Source organism: Cherax quadricarinatus, chromosome 34, assembly GCF_038502225.1.
Source record: "Cherax quadricarinatus isolate ZL_2023a chromosome 34, ASM3850222v1, whole genome shotgun sequence".
NCBI lineage: Eukaryota > Metazoa > Arthropoda > Malacostraca > Decapoda > Parastacidae > Cherax > Cherax quadricarinatus.
The window spans coordinates 35,031,436-35,054,859 of NC_091325.1; the positions used below are offsets into that span (position 1 = coordinate 35,031,436).

At 42.4% G+C, this 23,424-nt stretch overlaps 1 protein-coding gene across 1 annotated transcript in view; it reads right to left on the reverse strand.

Moving 5' to 3' along the window:
* Positions 1 to 23,424, reverse strand: part of LOC128693667 (uncharacterized) — a 120,895-nt gene that overhangs the window by 88,104 nt on the left and 9,367 nt on the right. Inside the window, exons 3-7 of the mRNA XM_070091268.1 lie at positions 22,567 to 22,706; positions 16,748 to 16,928; positions 15,336 to 15,476; positions 9,604 to 9,724; positions 1,117 to 1,208 (exon numbers count right to left, since the gene is read on the reverse strand). Coding sequence (XP_069947369.1) covers positions 1,117 to 1,208; positions 9,604 to 9,724; positions 15,336 to 15,476; positions 16,748 to 16,928; positions 22,567 to 22,706 — 675 coding nt within the window. The remainder of the gene's footprint in view (positions 1 to 1,116; positions 1,209 to 9,603; positions 9,725 to 15,335; positions 15,477 to 16,747; positions 16,929 to 22,566; positions 22,707 to 23,424) is intronic.

Genomic DNA, 23,424 nt, shown 5'->3' on the forward strand with positions numbered 1-23,424 from the left:
AGTGCCGTCCTGGCGAACTTATATATGGAACATGGAAGCCGAGCGTTTCTCCACCGTTATTCCTTCGACTGTCACCTGGCTCCGTTATGTTGACGACATTCTCCTCATAACTCCCAGGCGCTTCAACGTTCAAGCCCTCCAAGACAAGCTCAACCAGGTCGAACCCTCAATCCAGTTCACACTTGAAGAAGAAGTCGACAACATTCTTCCTTTCCTTGATGTTCTTCTCTGCAAAACTGACCATGAACTTCGTTTTAAAGTCTATCGAAAACCAAACAACCAAAACGATCTTCTCCACTTCTACTCTCACCACGACACCAAAACTAAATGTGGTGTAATTATAGGCTTCTTCCTGCGTGCACTCAGAATCTGCAGCAATGAGTTCCTTGAGGAAGAATGCACTTTAATTGAGCAAGTATTTTCTAAACTCCACTATCCTCGTCACTTCATCAGAGACTGCAGACGACGAGCATTACACATCTTCAACACACCCAGAGAAGACACTGCCGAGAAGAGATACATAGTCCTCCTCACCAACTCCATTGCCAAACATGTTTCCAACATCTTTTCCAATACATCATTCCAAGTATCTACCTCCACAACCACGACCATCAAAGACATCACCAGTAGTAGACAGGACAAGCTTCCAACCTCTGCAGGGGTATACATAATCCCTTGTAATGACTGAAACAAATTATACGTGGGCGAAACATCAAGAGACCTTCAAACACGTATTTCAGAACACCAATACGCAAGCAGGACTGACAATACAAGGAATGTCTGTGTACAACATCGCAATTCACACAACCATTTAATTAACTACAGAAACTCAAGACTTATCGCCACAGAAGACAACACTCAATACCGAAGAATCCTGGAATAATCGCTTATCTCTATAACCAACAATTTCAACCAGAACAATGGCTTCTATAACATAGCTGAACCACTTGCCAAGAAACTTCTTCATCGCTATCCCGCATAAGAACATAGAACACTGCAGAAGAGCTGAACAGAATGAACTTGAGTTCTGTGATACATTATCGTGTCAGAGTTCTCACTCTACAGAGAAGACCATGGAGAAATTATCTAGTACACAAAACTGCAAAATGTACAAACCTGAAACTTATTTACATCGTCATCCAGATGCTGGTCAATGCTCGGCCTCAGCTCAGAAAGGTTGCGGATGCTCCCTCTCAAGTAGTGCTCAGCTGGTAGGAAAAAAATAGTATAAATAAATCAGTAATAATAGTGAAAAAGAATAAACAAAAACTGTAATAATTTCAACTATATATATATATATATATATATATATATATATATATATATATATATATATATATATATATATATATATATATATATATATATATATATATATATATATGGAGATGGGAAGTACAGTGCCTGCACTCTGAAGGAGGGGTGTTAATGTTGCAGTTTAAAAACTGTAGTGTAAAGCACCATTCTGGCAAGACAGTGATGGAGTGAATGATGGTGAAAGTTTTTCTTTTTCGGGCCACCCTGCCTTGGTGGGAATCGGCCAGTGTGATAATAATAAATAAATATATATATATATATATATATATATATATATATATATATATATGTCGTGCCGAATATGTAAAACTGGTCAATTAGCAAGAACTCATTTAAAATTAAATCCTTTCAAAAATTTTCTCTTATACGTTTGAAGATATATTTTTTTCATTAATGATAATGTAAAAAAAAATTATTTTGCACCAAAGGAATCTTAGAAAACTTACCTAACCTTATTATAACAAGAACAATTTATTTTAGCCTAATCCAACTAAATACATTTTAGATTTGTTTACAGTAATTTAATACTAAACAAACACAGTGAAATATATTTTTTTCGTTAGGTTCAGAATGATTTTGGCGAAATTATTGCATACACAAATTTTCACTTGTCCTATATGGCAAGATGAGAGTTGCTATTTAAGCCAAGATCGCAAGTTCTGCCTATTCGGCACGACATATATATGTGGAAAATAAATTCCCAAAATTATACTGTATATATTTTTCTAATGTAAATATACATGATTAATGCATTACTGTTGTTCTAAATTGTATTTTGAATAGAACCAACAGTGTTCCCCCTGCGCCTGCGCGGATGTGCGGGGGGGGGGGTCAGAACCAACAGTGTTCCCCCTGCGCCTGCGCGGATGTGCGGGGGGGGGTCAGAACCAACAGTGTTCCCCCTGCGCCTGCGCGGATGTGCGGGGGGGGGGTCAGAACCAACAGTGTTCCCCCTGCGCCTGCGCGGATGTGCGGGGGGGGGGTCAGAACCAACAGTGTTCCCCCTGCGCCTGCGCGGATGTGCGGGGGGGGGTCAGAACCAACAGTGTTCCCCCTGCGCCTGCGCGGATGTGCGAGGGGGGGGGGAGGGAGGTCGAGTCAGGGCAGAGAGAGGCTGGAGTGTTTTGAATGTGGTGAGGAGGCTGTGAAAACATGGGACCAGCAAATTGGCGTTCACGGCGGCCTAAGGATTAATATAGGCCTCACTTCATAATAGGAAGTGTCGTAACTGTTCCTGGTGAAGAGTGAGGGAACGTGATTTACGGGACCACCGTAAAAGGGTGGTAAAATTAGTGAATAATGGTTCGACCGGGGGTGACTGGTGTGCGGCCATGGTGTGTGTCCAGGGGAAATACCCGTGAGTTAATCCTCACTCATCGGTCTCAGATCTTAATGGAGTGACCTCTAATGTGTATAATAATTATGAGACATTAAATCGTCTTGTGAATGGTAATGTAATCAGTGATAATAACATTAAGTTAAGGAATCGTTGAAGCGATATGAGCTGCCGTTCTCAGAGTGAGCATCTGTTTATCTCGTGTTCCTGTCTCGAGGATAGTGAAGGTCTTATGGAGTTACGACTTCTAAACCGGGATAAACCAACGAATACCTCGTCCTGTTGGAATAAGAACTGTGTCGGTGTAGCAGGACATCGAAATGAGATGGTGAATGTAGGAAATAGGAGTATCAATCGCCCACAGTTAAGTAACCCTTCTAGTTATAGCAGACTGATACTGGCCAGTTAGGTATGTTGTAATTGGATGGGTTATGGGTGATCCAGCTACATCAAGTGACCAGAGAATATCTGTTAAGTGGTGAGATTATGTACAAGTGTTTTTCCTTGATGTATATATCCAAGTGTAGCCTACCCCCTCCCCCTTCACTCAGTTAAACTAATGTAAGCTATACAGTCCACAATTAATTAGTAGCGCCGTACTTGTGGGTGCTATCCAATTTATACTGGTCCCGGATAGATATGGATAAGATTGTGAGGTCGAAGGAACCACCTGCCGTGACCAGGGGTGGTTAAGTTTTCTCACATGTCTACACGGGGTGACTACGGTAAACAATATGGTTGTCTCCCAATGAGATTACTTGTGTATGCATGTAATGTTGAGGTACATACAGGTAACACCCTACAAAACATTTACATAATATATATATATATATATATATATATATATATATATATATATATATATATATATATATATGCAAAACAACCACTCTGAAAGAATAGAGAAATTCCAAGCGCTTTCGTGACTACTCACATTATCAAGGAACTATGAAAGCGCTTGGAATTTCTCTATTCTTTCAGAGTGGTTGTTTTGCATATTCTCAAATCACCTGTTTACTGTGATCTTATTGCATATATATATATATATATATATATATATATATATATATATATCTCTGGCACCTCGCATCCTGCTCTGCGGTTTTGGCACAATATCGACTAATCAAGAACACCTACCATTATTATTATCAACAGGCTGGTGTGTCAATATCTGCTGCTCGTGTTGGAAAGGGCCAGAAGATTCTGCATTTCGTCTCTTCCTTCAGAATCAAGAAAAGTGTTGTGTATGTGAATTCAGTGAGGGAACATAACGGTCACCTATGGGTAGGTGAGGTCGGTGAGGGGAGGCCTCATGGAGGAGGAGGAGGCGGAGGTTGAGGGGTAAAACGGTCCCCCCTTCCCCAAATAGGCGCGTATACACCGTGTGCTCGTGTTACAACAATAGAATGTTTGTTCACCGTGTGTATAGTGTATATAGTGTGTAGTGCGTAGTATGAGCATGGTATGCGCATAGCATGTGTAGTGTATAGCGGCGTGTCGTTTATAGTGGAGGCTGTGCACAGAGCATAGTGGTGTATAGTAACAGGTGCTCAGAGCATTGTGGTGTATAGTGACTTGTCCTGGGAAGGAGTGAGTGCCCTACTCCGCCTCATCACACATCTTCCACTCCTCCCTTTCCTCCACCGCCCACCACAAGGACGGGAGACCCCTCTCCTCCCCCAACCACCACCATGAACTACATGCCATATGTGCCATGCGCCATTTTCCCTTCAGCCTGGGCTTACCACACAGTTTGAGGTATGGCAGATGATGAAGCCAGCCAGCCACAAAGCCAGGGAAACAGTGCACCCAACAATGAAAGAAGAGGCACATGTCAGGTGTGCGGAGAGTTTCGAGCACGCAACAGGGATGGTCGCATTCGTGCACACAATGGGTGTGCGGGATCACATATGCCCCCAGCAGAGAGCAGCCCACAGCCTCCACAGGCAGATGACAATTCCAATGGCAACCTCCTCACTTGCGATAACCTTCTGTTGGCATTCAAATCCACTGCTAAGAGTACCCTATCCCACATCCCTAGAGCGGCTCGCCCATATGCAGCAGGGAAATTCACAGACCTTCTTAAGCAGGTGAATGGAGGTTCCACCAACTTAGAAGCCCGAGGCACCATCCAAGCATGGCGCAACCTGCTCCTGTTCGGCAATGTCTGTCTTGCAGTTCCTGAGAGATGAGGCAAACTGCTAACCACGTCAGTTATCAAGGCAGTGCGCAACTACCCAAGAACGGATAATTGTGTCCCTCTGCCCCATCATCGCAGGAATCACAAAGGTAGACCCAAGAAAAGTCCCACTGAAAAAGAGAAAATTTGCGCACAGGTTAGCAAAAAATTGAAGAAGGTAACGCAGTGGGAGCAATCCGAATAATTACAAGTGACGACACTGTAGCTCCCAAAGATGAGACCACAGCCCAAGCACTAAGAGACAAGCATCCAACCAGGGACACCATAGCCATCAACAACAACCCTGAGGAAGACCCCATCACTGAACAATTAATTTTGCCTGAATCGGAAGTCTATAAGGTGACTGTGTCATTTCCTGCAGGATCTGCAGGAGGTTACACTGGAATTCGACCTCAGCACCTCAAGGAGATGGTGAAACCAGTACTTGGTGCATCTGCATCACTTTTTCTCACCGAGTTAACAACTTTCGTCAACAACTGCCTGGCTGGGCGAATCCCAGAAGAAATTAAACCTTTTTCTTTTTTTGGAGCCTCACTGTGTGTGTTGAAGAAGAAGGATGGGGGAATCAGACCCATTGCGGTTGGAAACACTCTTCGCCGTCTCGTTGCCAAAGCAGCAGTAAGAAACATTCGCCTAGAAGCTGCCAGTTTACTCCAGCCACACCAACTGGGCTTTGGGGTCCCTCAAGGCAGTGAAGCTGCAGCTCATGCGGCAAGGGCCTACATCAGGGACCTACCAGAAGACAAGGCCGTAGTCAAACTTGTTTTTAGAAATGCCTTTAATATGGTAAAGAGAGATGCTGTCTTGCCAGTTGTTCGGGATCGCTTCCCCAGTCTTTTTTCCTGCATTTCAGCCGGCTACAGCAAACCCTCAATTCTTTTGTTTGGAGAACATAAAATTCTCTCATCAGAAGGTGTTCAGCAGGGTGACCCACTAGCTCCACTTCTCTTCTGCTTGGCAGTAAGAGAACTAACTTACAGCCTACGCAGCGAGCTCAACATCTGGTACCTGGATGATGGCACTCTGGCAGGTACTGAAGAGTCCCTCGGAGGTGAAAACACAGGGAGAAGACTTGGGACTCATCCTCAATCCCTCCAAGCATGAAATCATCACAGAGAACCAGGAAATAATCAATGCTGTGCGAAGAATTCTCCCAGAAGTCTCTACTACCACTCCGTCCAACAGTACCCTCTTGGGAGCACCGCTGGGTCACCAGGCCATCGACACAGTCCTCAAGGACAAATTGAATGACCTGATGAGAATGGAGGAGAGAATAAGCAATCTTGATGTCCATGATGCTCTGTATCGCCTCACAAGGTGCCTTACTATTCCAAGACTCACTTACTTCCTGAGATGTGCACCCTATTTTGACAACCCAACACTCGACGTATGACGCACACCTGAGGTCAACCCTTAAGAAGGCACTGAACCTGTCACTAGAGGATCAGCAATGGGATCAGGCAACCCTCCCAGTGTGACCGGGAGGTATAGGGGTGCGCAAAGCAACGCATGTTGCTTTACCTGCTTTTCTGTCTTCTTGTTTGGCTTCCAGTGCATTAGTCAAGAAGATTGTTCCCGAATGCTTGAGAGACGTGGTAGGAGCTCAAGACCCCAGGTTTACTGAAGCAGCGATTCGGTGGGACACCCTTACAGATTCCTCCAGTAGACCAGCTCCTCCCACAGAACACAAACAGTCCCACTGGGACAAACCGATCATGGAAAAAGTCGCCAACACAATGCTCTCCAACGCCTCAGGAAAGGACAAAGCTCGTCTCCTGGCAGTGAAGGCACCACACTCAGGAGATTTCCTGTTAGCTGTTCCCAATTCCTCCCTGGGCACCCGTCTCGACCCACAGGCCATTCGGATTGGTGTTGCTCTTCGCCTAGCCACCCCCATTCTCACCGAACATAGGTGTATTTACAGCAGAGCGACAGCTGATCAATTCGGACTTCATGGTCTCGTGTGTCACACAGCAGAAGGTAAGTATGCCAGGCATAAGGAGGTCAATGACATCATAAAAAGAAGCCTCGCCACAGCCCGTTGCCCAGCTCAACTGGAATCCCAAGTGCAGAGGTCTGACGGAAGTTAAAAGCGTCCTGATGGAGCCACTATGCTACCTTGGAAGGATGGAAAGCAGATTGGCTGGGGCTACACATGTGCCGCCACACTGGCAGACACCTACTTGCCATACTCCATAGTGGAAGGGGGTGGAGCTGCCAGCCACAGGGAGACTCAGAAGATCCGCAAATATGAAGACCTTCCCCCTTGCTATAACTTCATCCCAATAGGGCCAGACACCCTTGGAGCATGGGGCAAGTGTTCACTAAAGTTCCTAATAGAGCTGGGTGAAAAGCTAATCATAGAAACCAAGGACCACAGGGCGACCAGCTTCCTCTTTCAGAGACTCAGTGTTGCGATCCAGAGAGGAAATGCCTGCAGCATTCTGGGCACGCGGCCCACCGCCGGGGAGCTGGACGAAGTATTCGAGATGTAGCTCTGATTTACCTATGTTGTTTTACTTTCTATCGTATTTTTGTGAATGTTTTATCAATGTATTTTGTCTTTAAATAAAATATATATAAAATATAGGGGGTGGTAGGAGAAAATTCTCAAACAGCTTCAGGGAGAACCTTGAGTTTTCCCTGAAGCAAGTTTATTCTTTTCTCTGAGGATGAGGGTCCCTATAACAGTTCTAGAGGTGGTACCTCCCTATATATAATAATATAATAATATATATATATATATATATATATATATATATATATATATATATATATATATATATATATATGTATATGTATATATATATATATATATATATATATATATATATATATATATATATATATATATATATATATATATATATATATATATATAAATATATATATATATATATATTTTCTTTCTTTTTCTTTCAACACACCGGCCGTATCCCACCGAGGCAGGGTGGCCCAAAAGGAAAAACGAAAGTTTCTCCTTTTACATTTAGTAATATATACAGCAGAAGAAGTTACCAGCCCCTTGCTTCCGGCATTTTAGTCGCCTCTTACAACACGCATGGCTTACGGAGGAAGAATTCTGTTCCACTTTCCCATGGAGATAAGAAGAAATAAACAAGAATAAGAACTAGAAAGAAAATAGAAAACCCAGAGGGGTGTGTATATATATGCTTGGTTGATGTATCTTATATGAATGATACATTAATAGCTTAATCTGTGTTGACGCGAGTGTGATAATATCCATACATAGTGAAACAACTTAAAATCGTTGGATTCCGAGTGATAACTGGAAGATTCTTGTTCTGTCTTGCTTCACACTTTCAAGGTCAGTATACTGTGATTAAAATGGTATAAAATACCGACAGGTTGGTATGATACATGTGCAACGCTTTGGTATCTTTATTCTGAATAAAGATACATAACTGTTACGATAGGGATGCCCGGGTGTTGCGCATGTGTCTTAATTTCATCTTGTCGGTATTATATACCATTCTTGTACTACTACTACTACTACTACTACTACTACTACTACTACTACTACCACCACCTCTTCCTGCCTATATATAGCCGTCCTGCTCCACTTCTAGTTAGTGTGACTTTGTCAATGGTCCAAGTCGGACCGAAACGTCGTCGTAAGCTTCTCTCTTTTATGTGCGGGTTATTTGTGTATCGTTCCAGTCACGGTATTGTGCCTTTTTTGTTATTTATACATAACTGTTGCACATTTGTATTACTTTCCATTAATATACTTTCCTGAACTCAAGGTTATTATTGTTATTGGGTTATATATGTACCAGCTTGCCAATTTTAGTTAATAAATTGTGATATTGATTTTTATTCAATTTGTATAGAATACTTGTTTACGTTGGCTTCAAACCTTCAGTGTTGATGGATATAATTCCACTGCAAAATCTCTGGCCCACCTTCTGGACATGACCAACATCCACTAGCTGGACACACCCACATGTAACCACGGAATGAACTACTGAATCTAACTACCTTTTGCTGTCTCTAAAAGTCTTCAGTCACATTCTACTGTAACAGACTGATAATGGCTGCTCTGCTGGCGAAACAATTCTCAATATATATACTCAGCTCTTGAACATGTGTCGTATTTGCCAGTTTATGTAGATATTCAATGCAGAATGTTTTTCTTCTTTTTTCAGTCCCGAGCGCATATGTTGGATGGAGCAACATCCAACATCTCGTTGATTTCTTTTGGTCTTTTCTTTTATAGATTGGTGTAACTTTGGCTAAATAAGTTTATTGGGAAAATTCGGTTTCAAAAATTTCTTTGATAAGTGTTACTGTGTGTTTTTCTTATAAGTGAAAGATGAAATAGTAATTTATTCTTCTTTGTTGTGTAGCTAATTCATTACTAAATTTGCCTTCGTAATATTATCTAGAGATGGAGATAGAGGGTTTGTTTAGTTATATCTGAGGTAATCTGTATCTTACATTTGAAATTTTTTTTAACTATGTTTGAACTTACAATTGAGAAGACTTTAACAAATTTATTTGCAATTTTAGTGTTTAAAATTGGAGGTTCGTTAGGTATAAAATTGGGAAAAGGGTTTTCAACTCAACATTTCTTTCCCACAAAAGTAGATTGCCCCATAGAATGAAAACATATTCATCATCACTTCCACAATAGCTGTCTTCACTAAGTAAATGGCCATCATTACTCTTGTGAAACCTCTATTAAGCAAAATGTGATCTACAGTACTTTAAAGTGAAGTGTACTTACGTCCTGTGGCACACACAGAAGGCTCCTCGTTACCCTCTTCAGCCTCCCGTCTCCTTCTACCGTGGACAGGTATTTCATCCCGTTTCAAAATGTGGAAGATGTGTAGACCAAACACTCCTTCCTAGAGTCAATAAGAAAAACATGGAAGATGTGTAGATCAAACACTCCCTCCTAGAGTCAGTAAGAAAAACGTGGAAGAAGCGTAGACCAAACACTCCCTCCTAGAGTCAGCAAGAAAAATGATCAAGTGTATAGAATGAAATTCGCAATATCGTGACTGAAACAATACACAAATATCCCGCATATAGTAGACAGAAAGTTATGAAAACATCTCAGTCCGAGTTGCAGCAATAACTAGCCCTGTGGCTAGTTAATGGTACAAATAAATAGTTAATGGTGCATGTAACTAGTTAATAATGCATGTAACTAGTTAATAATGCATGTAACTAGTTGTTGGTGCATATAACTAGTTAATGGTGCATGTAACTAGTTAATGGTGCATGTAATTAGTTAATGGTGCATATAACTAGTTAATAGTTGGAGAGAAACGTCGTCATACATTTCTTTCTGGTATGTGCGAGTTATTTATGTACAAGTGTCATTGTACTGCCAGACGTTTTTGCTGATGAAAACAAAACTGATACTTGTATACCGGCCAGAATGGTCGGTATACAAGTATCATGAGCTCCTATACCGACCAGAGTGGACACTAACGCAGAACTGATACTTGTATACCGGCCAGAATGGTCGGTATACAAGTATCACGAGTTCCTATACCGACCAGAGTGGACACTAACGCAGAACTGATACTTGTATACCGGCCAGAATGGTCGGTATACAAGTATCACGAGTTCCAATACCGACCAGAGTGGACACTAACGCAGAACTGATACTTGTATACCGGCCAGAATGGTCGGTATACAAGTATCACGAGTTCCTATACCGACCAGAGTGGACACTAACGCAGAACTGATACTTGTATACCGGCCAGAATGGTCGGTATACAAGTATCACGAGTTCCTATACCGACCAGAGTGGACACTAACGCAGAACTGATACTTGTATACCGGCCAGAATGGTCGGTATACAAGTATCACGAGTTCCTATACCGACCAGAGTGGACACTAACGCAGAACTGATACTTGTATACCGGCCAGAATGGTCGGTATACAAGTATCACGAGTTCCTATACCGACCAGAGTGGACACTAACGCAGAACTGATACTTGTATACCGGCCAGAGAAGACACAAATGCATCGCTCGTGAGTTCCTGTACCAAAAATTCCCCGAAAGGAGATAAAAGTGAGCAAATCGAATTTGTTTTGCTCTTTTCTTCCACATTTCTTTGATAGCTTCATAATTTGAGAACGTCTCTCAGATAGACTTGAAATTTTCAAAGCTTGTGCACCATATTTAGAGGAAGATTTTGATTGTTTCTGGACGATGTAGTTATCACATTGTCAAATTCATTGTTCAGAATGTGAGTTTAGTGAATGTGTGATAACTTGAGAAAGTGTATTTTGTTCAACTTCTAATTTTCTAAGCTGCTGTTTCTTAGAACAAGTTTAGAATTCTCATTTGACTGAGAATGTGTTAATTTGCTAAATATATTATTATGGTTATTTAGCACAGTTTTTCTACGCCATAACTGGAGAAAGTCTCTTGTGAATGGCTTCAAATTTTAACTACTGATACAATATGTCGAAAGGAAAAGAAAGTTTACTAAAATTTAAGACAGTGTAGCAGGAAATTTACCAAATTATAATTATTATTAAAAAAGAGAAAGTTATTGTTTTTCTTGCACTAACTGAGGAATAACTTTATTGATTAGCCTTAAATTTTGTCCCGATTTATCGATTGTATTTAACAAATTGGATTTGGGTTTCCATATGATAATTAAGAGATGTTTCTTTTGATTAGTTTCATACTCTTAACATTTCTAAATCATACTTATAAACAAGTTTGGGTGTTCTTGGATTGGGGAGGGTTAAATTAGTAATTTTATCAAACATATTAGGATGTTTCCATCGATTACATGAGAATATCTCTTGTATGAGCTTCACTTTTCATGTGGTGGGATGTCCAGCCATCATCTGGCACAACAGACTAACTGGTGTCTGGTTACTGTGACATAAGAAGGAGCTCTCAGACATTAGGTGCTCAACTCACCCCCAGAGAATCTCCTAAGATGCTCTGGTCTCTGTGCGGGCTGAATACCAAGAATGGCTCAAATGGAGCAGAGGTTTCGAGAGTTGAAAGCCCCATAGCAGCGAGAACACCGGCCTCTACACCATTTGAACCCAAGACGTGCTGTACCCCCAACTACAGGGCGTCGACGACTGTAGCTAACTGCTACACCACTCAAGACTCACCGGGCCCTTGTCACAGGGCTGCTCCCCCCCCCCCCCGCAGGGCTGTAAATGGTACTGAGTGCTAGTGCACTCAACTCACACACTGAGGACAGGAGTTCAAATCCCTAGTACGGCTGGATAACATTAGGGACGTGTTTCCATAAGACACCTGCTGTCCATGTTCACCCATCAATATAAAATGGGTACCTGGGTGTTAATCGACTGGTGTGGGTCGCATCCTGGGTCCAAATTGACTTAATTTACCTTAAATGTTTTGCATAAAAAGCGGCTTTCTATATAGTAGTATGTTATTGATGTCAGCTACGGTCTGTATACCTTGTACATGTAGAAATAAAAATATTATTATTAAGACGGCTCACCGCGCCCCTGACACAGCGCTATAACCGGGACATTACTTGAACGAACTCCGACACTGCCGGGTCACCACATGAAGAAGACCCGGGTCACCACATGAAGAAGACCCGGGTCACCACATGGAGAAGACCCGGGTCAACACATGAAGAAGACCCGGGTCACCACATGGAGAAGACCCGGGTCAACACATGAAGAAGACCCGGGTCACCACATGGAGAAGACCCGGGTCAACACATGAAGAAGACCCGGGTCACCACATGGAGAAGACCCGGGTCACCACATGAAGAAGACCCGGGTCACCACATGGAGAAGACCCGGGTCACCACATGAAGAAGACCCGGGTCAACACATGGAGAAGACCCGGGTCACCACATGAAGAATACCCGGGTCACCACATGAAGAAGACCCGGGTCACCACATGGAGAAGACCCGGGTCAACACATGAAGAAGACCCGGGTCACCACATGGAGAAGACCCGGGTCACCACATGAAGAAGACCCGGGTCACCACATGGAGAAGACCCGGGTCACCACATGAAGAAGACCCGGGTCAACACATGGAGAAGACCCGGGTCACCACATGAAGAAGACCCGGGTCACCACATGGAGAAGACCCGGGTCACCACATGAAGACCCGGGTCACCACATGAAGAAGACCCGGGTCACCACATGGAGAAGACCCGGGTCACCACATGAAGAAGACCCGGGTCAACACATGGAGAAGACCCGGGTCAACACATGGAGAAGACCCGGGTCACCACATGAAGAATACCCGGGTCACCACATGAAGAAGACCCGGGTCACCACATGGAGAAGACCCGGGTCACCACATGAAGAAGACCCGGGTCACCACATGAAGAAGACCCGGGTCACCACATGGAGAAGACCCGGGTCACCACATGAAGAAGACCCGGGTCACCACATGAAGAAGACCCGGGTCACCACATGAAGAATACCCGGGTCACCACATGGAGAAGACCCGGGTCACCACATGAAGAAGACCCGGGTCACCACATGGAGAAGACCCCGGTCACCAGATGAAGAAGACCCGGGTCACCACATGAAGAAGACCCGGGTCACCACATGGAGAAGGCTCGGGTCACCACATGAAGAAGACCCGGGTCACCACATGAAGAAGACCCGGGTCACCACATGAAGAAGACCCGGGTCACCACATGAAGAAGACCCGGGTCAACACATGAAGAAGACCCGGGTCACCACATGAAGAAGACCCGGGTCACCACATGAAGAAGACCCGGGTCACCACATGAAGAAGACCCGGGTCACCACATGGAGAAGACCCGGGTCACCACATGAAGAATACCCGGGTCACCACATGGAGAAGACCCCGGTCACCAGATGAAGAAGACCCGGGTCACCAGATGAAGAAGACCCGGGTCACCACATGGAGAAGGCTCGGGTCACCACATGAAGAAGACCCGGGTCACCACATGGAGAAGACCCGGGTCACCACATGGAGAAGACCCAGGTCACCACATGAAGAAGACCCGGGTCACCACATGGAGAAGACCCGGGTCACCACATGGAGAAGACCCGGGTCACCACATGGAGAAGACCCGGGTCACCACATGGAGAAGACCCGGGTCACCACATGGAGAAGACCCGGGTCACCACATGGAGAAGACCCGGGTCACCACATGAAGAAGACCCGGGTCACCACATGGAGAAGACCCGGGTCACCACATGGAGAAGACCCGGGTCACCACATGAAGAAGACCCGGGTCACCACATGGAGAAGACCCGGGTCACCACATGGAGAAGACCCGGACCAAGACCCGTCCTGGCAAACTTACATGAACAAGAATAAGAGTGAGACCAGTACCAGTTAATATCCAGTATTTATGGCTAGTTGCTATGGAAAACCAAACTGGCTTGCCGCTAGTATTTTAATATACTGTATAATATTAATTATAAGAAAATCGCTCGAAAAATTTTGAGGGGCGGTTCGTCTTATGTTTTTATAGTTTGGAGAAAATGAGTTCTTGCCTTGAGTTTTATAAAGATGTTGTTAAATTAGACACATGTGCAACTCTTGGGTATCTTTATTGAGGGACTGATTACCTCATTCTCCTCCTGTTCTTCAAGTTTCTCCTTTGTATGGACTGATGAAGTCACCGTTTGGCGAAACGTTTCCTCAATAAAGATACCCAAGAGTTGCACATGTGTCTAATTTAACAACGTGTCGGTTCCCTGAACCATTCATCTACATAAAGATATTAAGACACAGACACAAGGCAACATGTGTGCATTCATCTAAAATTCCAAGACTTGAATTTCCTGATCTGCTGATCCTCGATCTCTTGGGAAGACTTAATTATATCTTCTAGGGAAATATAATTCAACCCAGAAGCTACAGTAACTTTACCTATTTAAAAGGTAACAAACTGCTGTTAGGACTCGTACATTAAGGTACCAAAGAACTCGGGTTAAGTGATAAAACAATACTATAATTTTTCTTTTTCGTACGACGACCGAAACATGAATAATTCAATTTTAGATAATACTGATATGCAGAGATAATTGATGGAGCTTTCTAAGGCGTAAACTTAATGAGTTACCACAACATTCTATAATACGGAGTCCTTAAATGAGGCTGACACTGTACTATATAAGCGAGGCCTAGTATGGCAAATGCTAGAAATATTTCTTTCATATTAACAAAATATTAATTTAGCATTAATTGTTAACTTTATTACTAAAATTCTTCTTGGATTAGAAACTTAATTATTGAAAACGTTCTTATGTATTAAATGTTCGTTATTACGTTCAAACATGCACTTAACACATAATCCAGACATATTTGTAAAAAAATGATAAAAGTGCCATAAACAATGTCTAAAATAATACCATATTTTACGAGTTAAAACTATTTTAATGCAAAGTGATATTTATTAAACAAACTAATTTGTGATTTGAATAATTATGTTGTTTTAAAACTGTCGCTGTTATTTTAAAAAAGCACTCTTATACCAGTGTAAATACTTACAGTAGATGTATTATTATTTGTTGTATCATTGTAGCGCATAATGAGGCCGTCACAAGGTAGATGCTCCTCTACCAGTGACTGGAAACGTTGAAGGAGAGGATGAAGTGTGGCCAACTGGTCTGCTGTAATAATGATACCATCCTGAAAGACCGAAGATAAATTATTCATTCTTGCACTTATTGTCCTTATCATAACATAAAATATTAATAGGACAAACTAAATGTAAAATAAAATAAAAATAATATTATATAATTCATATGAGTGAGGTCCAATAAAAGAATAACAGAAGGACATATAAACCACTTGCCCATTTAGAATATTTTACTGAAGGAGACAACTCACCACTAGTTATTTTCTCAGCCCAATACAGAGAGAATTAGGAACACAACTTTACAGTTGAGAGAGTGTTTCAAGTTCTTGTAGCACAGTGGTTCCCAAACTTTTTCAGCTTGTTACCCAATTTAACATGCCACATAAAGCATGTTACCCCTTTCACAAAATGTTGTTATTATTGATATATATGGCTAAATTAAAACACTTGAGATATTTTCTTTTATTTATTGTATTTGAACATTGTGCATCTCTAATGACTATTACCAAAGATGTCAAGAACATCAGTGGGATGGATGGAGTTGCATACTTGAAGCTAGTTTAGGAATTCTTGGCTTCATACCAGCTTATGTCTACCTCGGCTGATGCTCACAGATAAACTGACAGTGTGAAATAGAGGCAGCCTCAGGAAGTGAGTGACGCGTACTGGACAGGTCGATCTGGGCTACTGAGTGACTTTTGTCCTGAAGCATACTTGTCAAAATATTTTGGGTTTCCACTCACTTAGCTATATATTTCTTCTTTTCTAATACTGTATATTAGTTTTTGATGTTTATTGTTATTTGGTTTAACTTTATTACTTACTTATAATAGGTTTACTTTACAACTTTATATACTAAGACAAAGTTAACAATAATCCTCATACCGGGTACCGCATTGTTTTCTGGATTTTCAGAATTCATAACTTTTTTTCTGTCACCCCTCCATTACCCCCCAAAAATGGTTAAATTACCCCCAGGGGGTAATTTACCCCCAGTTTGGGAACCACTGTTGTAGCAGAACGTTCGAAAAAGGCAGTAGTTGGGAAGTGTCTCGTTCACTGAAATGTCTTATGTGAATAATTATCTTTCTGTGTTTTCTTTACTAATTCTTGCATAGGCCTACGAATGTTAAGGTAAATACTGAAACCAAACACTGAATTTTTTTTTTCAGACACTTTCTTTTATTATAAGTAAACCCAGTTCCTCTTCACTTCCCATTATTATTTATCTTAATCATTCCTACACATCTTCACTTTAAAAAATCATTCATCATTACTTTTCAACTAAAAGTAACAAAAATTGTTATGATTTGTCACTTACCAGGACGTGGTTGTCACAGTTGTTGACAGTGACCACGTGGGTGGCATTAGTGGAGCGGTAATGACAGGTGAATGGCATGAATGGCACCAGCACGCCATCAATATACACTCCAGCACTCACATGGGGCGCCACTAAGCCTTCTGAAGGTGCCAACACAGAGTCTACGCTCAGGTCTGGGGACCTAGGACAGGTGTAGATAAGTTTGCTGCTCTAATATACATAGCAGCAATATTTTATTATTTTATATATATATTACTTATACCGTGCAATGTGTTGTGAAAGCTCGATCCTCCGTCTTCTAATCACGGGCATAGTAATAGGGGAATCATATGAATATTATTAAAATTTAATGCATATTAAAAAACTTTTAAATTACAAAGAATGTGCGTATGTGAGACAGTAAGAATGTGCGTGTGTGAGACAGCAATAATGTGCGTGTGTGAGACAGCAATACTGTGAGTGTGTGAGACAGCAATAATGTGCGTGTGTGAGACAACAATAATGTGCGTGTGTGAGACAGCAATAATGTGTGTGAGACAACAATAATGTGCGTGTGTGAGACAACAATAATGTGCGTGTGTGAGACAGCAATAATGTGTGTGAGACAATAATGTGCGTGTGTGAGACAGCAATAATGTGCGTGTGTGAGACAGCAATAATGTGCGTGTGTGAGACAACAATAATGTGCGTGTGTGAGACAGCAATAATGTGCGTGTGTGAGACAACAATAATGTGCGTGTGTGAGACAACAATAATGTGCGTGTGTGAGACAGCAATAATGTGCGTGTGTGAGACAACAATAATGTGCGTGTGTGAGACAGCAATAATGTGCGTGTGTGAGACAGCAATAATGTGCGTGTGTGAGACAGCAATAATGTGAGTGTGTGAGAGAGCAATAATGTGCGTGTGTGAGAGAGCAATAATGTGCGTGTGAGACAACAATAATGTGCGTGTGTGAGACAACAATAATATGAGTGTGTGAGAGAGCAATAATGTGCGTGTGTGAGAGAGCAATAATGTGCGTGTGTGAGAGAGCAATAATGTGCGTGTGTGAGACAAGAATGAAGTGCGTGTGTGAGACAGCAATAATGTGCGTGTGTGAGACAACAATAATGTGCGTGTGTGAGACAGCAATAATGTGCGTGTGTGAGAGAGCAATAATGTGCGTGTGTGAGAGAGCAATAATGTGCGTGTGTGAGAGAGCAATAATGTGCGTGTGTGAGACAACAATAATGTGCGTGTGTGAGACAGCAATAATGTGCGTGTGTGAGAGAGCAATAATGTGCGTGTGTGAGAGAGCAATAATGTGCGTGTGTGAGACAACAATAATGTGCGTGTGTGAGACAACAATAATGTGCGTGTGTGAGACAACAATAATGTGCGTGTGTGAGAGAGCAATAATGTGCGTGTGTGAGACAGCAATAATGTGCGTGTGTGAGACACCAATAATGTGCGTGTGTGAGACAGCAATAATGTGCGTGTGTGAGAGAGCAATAATGTACGTGTGTGAGACAACAATAATGTGCGTGTGTGAGACAACAATAATGTGCGTGTGTGAGACAACAATAATGTGCGTGTGTGAGAGAGCAATAATGTACGTGTGTGAGACAGCAATAATGTGCGTGTGTGAGACACCAATAATGTGCGTGTGTGAGACAGCAATAATGTGCGTGTGTGAGAGAGCAATAATGTACGTGTGTGAGACAACAATAATGTGCGTGTGTGAGAGAGCAATAATGTACGTGTGTGAGACAGCAATAATGTGCGTGTGTGAGACACCAATAATGTGCGTGTGTGAGACAGCAATAATGTGCGTGTGTGAGACAACAATAATGTGCGTGTGTGAGAGAGCAATAATGTACGTGTGTGAGACAGCAATAATGTGCGTGTGTGAGACAGCAATAATGTACGTGTGTGAGAGAGCAATAATGTACGTGTGTGAGAGAGCAATGTGTGTGTGTGAGCAATAATGTGCGTGTGTGAGACAGCAATAATGTGCGTGTGTGAGACAGCAATAATGTGCGTGTGTGAGACAGCAATAATGTGCGTGTGTGAGACAGCAATAATGTGCGTGTGTGAGACAGCAATAATGTGCGTGTGTGAGACAGCAATAATGTGCGTGTGTGAGACAGCAATAATGTGTGTGTGTGAGACAACAATAATGTGCGTGTGTGAGACAGCAATAATGTGCGTGTGTGAGACAGCAATAATGTGTGTGTGTGAGACAGCAATAATGTGTGTGTGTGAGACAGCAATAATGTGCGTGTGTGAGACAGCAATAATGTGCGTGTGTGAGACAACAATAATGTGCGTGTGTGAGACAGCAATAATGTGCGTGTGTGAGAGAGCAATAATGTGCGTGTGTGAGACAGCAATAATGTGCGTGTGTGAGACAGCAATAATGTGTGTGTGTGAGAGAGCAATAATGTGCGTGTGTGAGAGAGCAATAATGTGCGTGTGTGAGAGAGCAATAATGTGTGTGTGTGAGAGAGCAATAATGTGTGTGTGTGAGAGAGCAATAATGTGCGTGTGTGAGAGAGCAATAATGTGTGTGTGTGAGAGAGCAATAATGTGCGTGTGTGAGAGAGCAATAATGTGCGTGTGTGAGACAGCAATAATGTGTGTGTGTGAGAGAGCAATAATGTGCGTGTGTGAGACAGCAATAATGTGTGTGTGTGAGAGAGCAATAATGTGCGTGTGTGAGAGAGCAATAATGTGCGTGTGTGAGAGAGCAATAATGTGCGTGTGTGAGAGAGCAATAATGTGCGTGTGTGAGAGAGCAATAATGTGCGTGTGTGAGACAACAATAATGTGCGTGTGTGAGAGAGCAATAATGTGCGTGTGTGAGAGAGCAATAATGTGCGTGTGTGAGAGAGCAATAATGTGCGTGTGTGAGAGAGCAATAATGTGCGTGTGTGAGACAACAATAATGTGCGTGTGTGAGAGAGCAATAATGTGCGTGTGTGAGAGAGCAATAATGTGCGTGTGTGAGAGAGCAATAATGTGCGTGTGTGAGACAGCAATAATGTGTGTGTGTGAGACAACAATAATGTGCGTGTGTGAGAGAGCAATAATGTGCGTGTGTGAGAGAGCAATAATGTGCGTGTGTGAGAGAGCAATAATGTGCGTGTGTGAGAGAGCAATAATGTGCGTGTGTGAGAGAGCAATAATGTGCGTGTGTGAGAGAGCAATAATGTGCGTGTGTGAGACAACAATAATGTGCGTGTGTGAGAGAGCAATAATGTGCGTGTGTGAGACAGCAATAATGTGCGTGTGTGAGACAACAATAATGTGCGTGTGTGAGACAGCAATAATGTGCGTGTGTGAGACAGCAATAATGTGCGTGTGTGAGAGAGCAATAATGTGCGTGTGTGAGAGAGCAATAATGTGCGTGTGTGAGAGAGCAATAATGTGCGTGTGTGAGAGAGCAATAATGTGCGTGTGTGAGAGAGCAATAATGTGCGTGTGTGAGACAGCAATAATGTGCGTGTGTGAGACAGCAATAATGTACGTGTGTGAGAGAGCAATAATGTACGTGTGTGAGAGAGCAATAATGTACGTGTGTGAGACAGCAATAATGTGCGTGTGTGAGACAGCAATAATGTGCGTGTGTGAGACAGCAATAATGTGCGTGTGTGAGACAACAATAATGTGCGTGTGTGAGACAGCAATAATGTGCGTGTGTGAGACAACAATAATGTGTGTGTGTGAGAGAGCAATAATGTGCGTGTGTGAGAGAGCAATAATGTGCGTGTGTGAGAGAGCAATAATGTGCGTGTGTGAGAGAGCAATAATGTGCGTGTGTGAGAGAGCAATAATGTGCGTGTGTGAGAGAGCAATAATGTGCGTGTGTGAGAGAGCAATAATGTGCGTGTGTGAGAGAGCAATAATGTGCGTGTGTGAGAGAGCAATAATGTGCGTGTGTGAGAGAGCAATAATGTGCGTGTGTGAGAGCAATAATGTGTGTGTGTGAGAGAGCAATAATGTGCGTGTGTGAGAGAGCAATAATGTTCGTGTGTGAGACAGCAATAATGTGCGTGTGTGAGAGAGCAATAATGTGCAGCAATAATGTGCGTGTGTGAGCAATAATGTGCGTGTGTGAGAGAGCAATAATGTGCGTGTGTGAGAGAGCGTGTGTGAGAGAGCAATAATGTGCGTGTGTGAGAGAGCAATAATGTGCGTGTGTGAGAGAGCAATAATGTGCGTGTGTGAGAGAGCAATAATGTGCGTGTGTGAGAGAGCAATAATGTGCGTGTGTGAGACAACAATAATGTGCGTGTGTGAGAGAGCAATAATGTGCGTGTGTGAGAGAGCAATAATGTGCGTGTGTGAGAGAGCAATAATGTGCGTGTGTGAGAGAGCAATAATGTGTGTGTGTGAGAGAGCAATAATGTGCGTGTGTGAGAGAGCAATAATGTGCGTGTGTGAGAGAGCAATAATGTGCGTGTGTGAGAGAGCAATAATGTGCGTGTGTGAGAGAGCAATAATGTGCGTGTGTGAGACAACAATAATGTGCGTGTGTGAGAGAGCAATAATGTGCGTGTGTGAGAGAGCAATAATGTGTGTGTGTGAGAGAGCAATAATGTGCGTGTGTGAGAGAGCAATAATGTGCGTGTGTGAGAGAGCAATAATGTGCGTGTGTGAGAGAGCAATAATGTGCGTGTGTGAGAGAGCAATAATGTGTGTGTGTGAGAGAGCAATAATGTGCGTGTGTGAGAGAGCAATAATGTGCGTGTGTGAGACAACAATAATGTGCGTGTGTGAGAGAGCAATAATGTGCGTGTGTGAGACAACAATAATGTGCGTGTGTGAGAGAGCAATAATGTGCGTGTGTGAGACAACAATAATGTGCGTGTGTGAGAGAGCAATAATGTGCGTGTGTGAGAGAGCAATAATGTGCGTGTGTGAGACAACAATAATGTGCGTGTGTGAGAGAGCAATAATGTGTGTGTGTGAGAGAGCAATAATGTGCGTGTGTGAGAGAGCAATAATGTGCGTGTGTGAGACAACAATAATGTGCGTGTGTGAGAGAGCAATAATGTGCGTGTGTGAGAGAGCAATAATGATATATAAATATTTCCTTCAGGTTTCTGTTTGGAAAAAAAAGACTGCCGACAAAAGCAGCAAGAAGACACAATATCAGAAAGTTGTTATTCTATTTTTTTTTCGCTCGGTGACCAGCTTTTTGAGTCTCTTAAAAAACTGGTCTCTGACCGAAACAGTATTGTTATATTAAGGTTTGTTCGGCAGAGTCTTCTTCTTATTTTCCAGACGCTGTTGATACCGACGACCAGCTGAGTGATACCGACGACCAGCTGAGTGATACCGACGACCAGCTGAGTGATACCGACGACCAGCTGAGTGATACCGACGACCAGCTGAGTGATACCGACGACCAGCTGAGTGATACCGACGACCAGCTGAGTGATACCGACGACCAGCTGAGTGATACCGACGACCAGCTGAGTGATACCGACGACCAGCTGAGTGATACCGACGACCAGCTGAGTGATACCGACGACCAGCTGAGTGAGAAACATCAATGTGTCCTCTGGGAAGACTTAAGTCGTTCTTAATACTTTAGTATTAGTTACCTCTTTAATATTCATCTATATTAACTTAAACAATTTAAGAGGAAAATATTACCACTGGAGGAAAGCAATCTAAGAAAAATTATTTAATAATAACATACTAAATTAACCAAAAATAAAGTTTTTCGTACAATAATCTACATAATGTTACTAAAGGAATTATGGGTACCTCTTTGAGGAAACATAAAATGTTATAGAGAAGTATTACCTTTTTTGTGGTACACTGACCTGATGATGAGCCTCACGTGACCAGGCTGACCAGAGTCCACATTTGGATACAGTCTTGGTTTAACTAGGTGGAAGATTGGGTCAGAAATGTTACCAAAGAAATGGTGCATTTCTATTGCAGACATCTCAGTCAGAAGAGCCTGTATTAATGTATCAATAATTACAAAGAAAGTAAATAGTGCCAATAACAATAAATTACAAAATATTTAGTTACAATATTTATTACCTTCGAGTGGTAGTAGTAGTAGTCGTGATACATGTGGTGGTAGTAGTAGTAGTCGTGATACATGTGGTGGTAGTAGTAGTAGTCGTGATACATGTGGTGGTAGTAGTAGTAGTCGTGATACATGTGGTGGTGGTAGTAGTCGTGATACATGTGGTGGTGGTAGTAGTAGTCGTGATACATGTGGTGGTAGTAGTAGTCGTGATACATGTGGTGGTAGTAGTAGTCGTGATATATGTGGTGGTAGTAGTAGTCGTGATACATGTGGTGGTAGTAGTAGTCGTGATACATGTGGTGGTAGTAGTAGTAGTAGTGATACATGTGGTGGTAGTAGTAGTAGTAGTGATACATGTGGTGGTAGTAGTAGTAGTAGTAATACATGTGGTGGTAGTAGTAGTAGTAGTAATACATGTGGTGGTAGTAGTAGTAGTAGTAATACATGTGGTGGTAGTAGTAGTAGTAGTAGTAGTAATACATGTGGTGGTAGTAGTAGTAATACATGTGGTGGTAGTAGTAGTAATACATGTGGTAGCAGACAATACATGTGGTGGTGCAGCAGCAACACATGTGGTGGCAGTAGTAGTAGCAATACATGTGGCAGTAGTAGTAGTAAGCACACATGGTGGTAGTAGCAG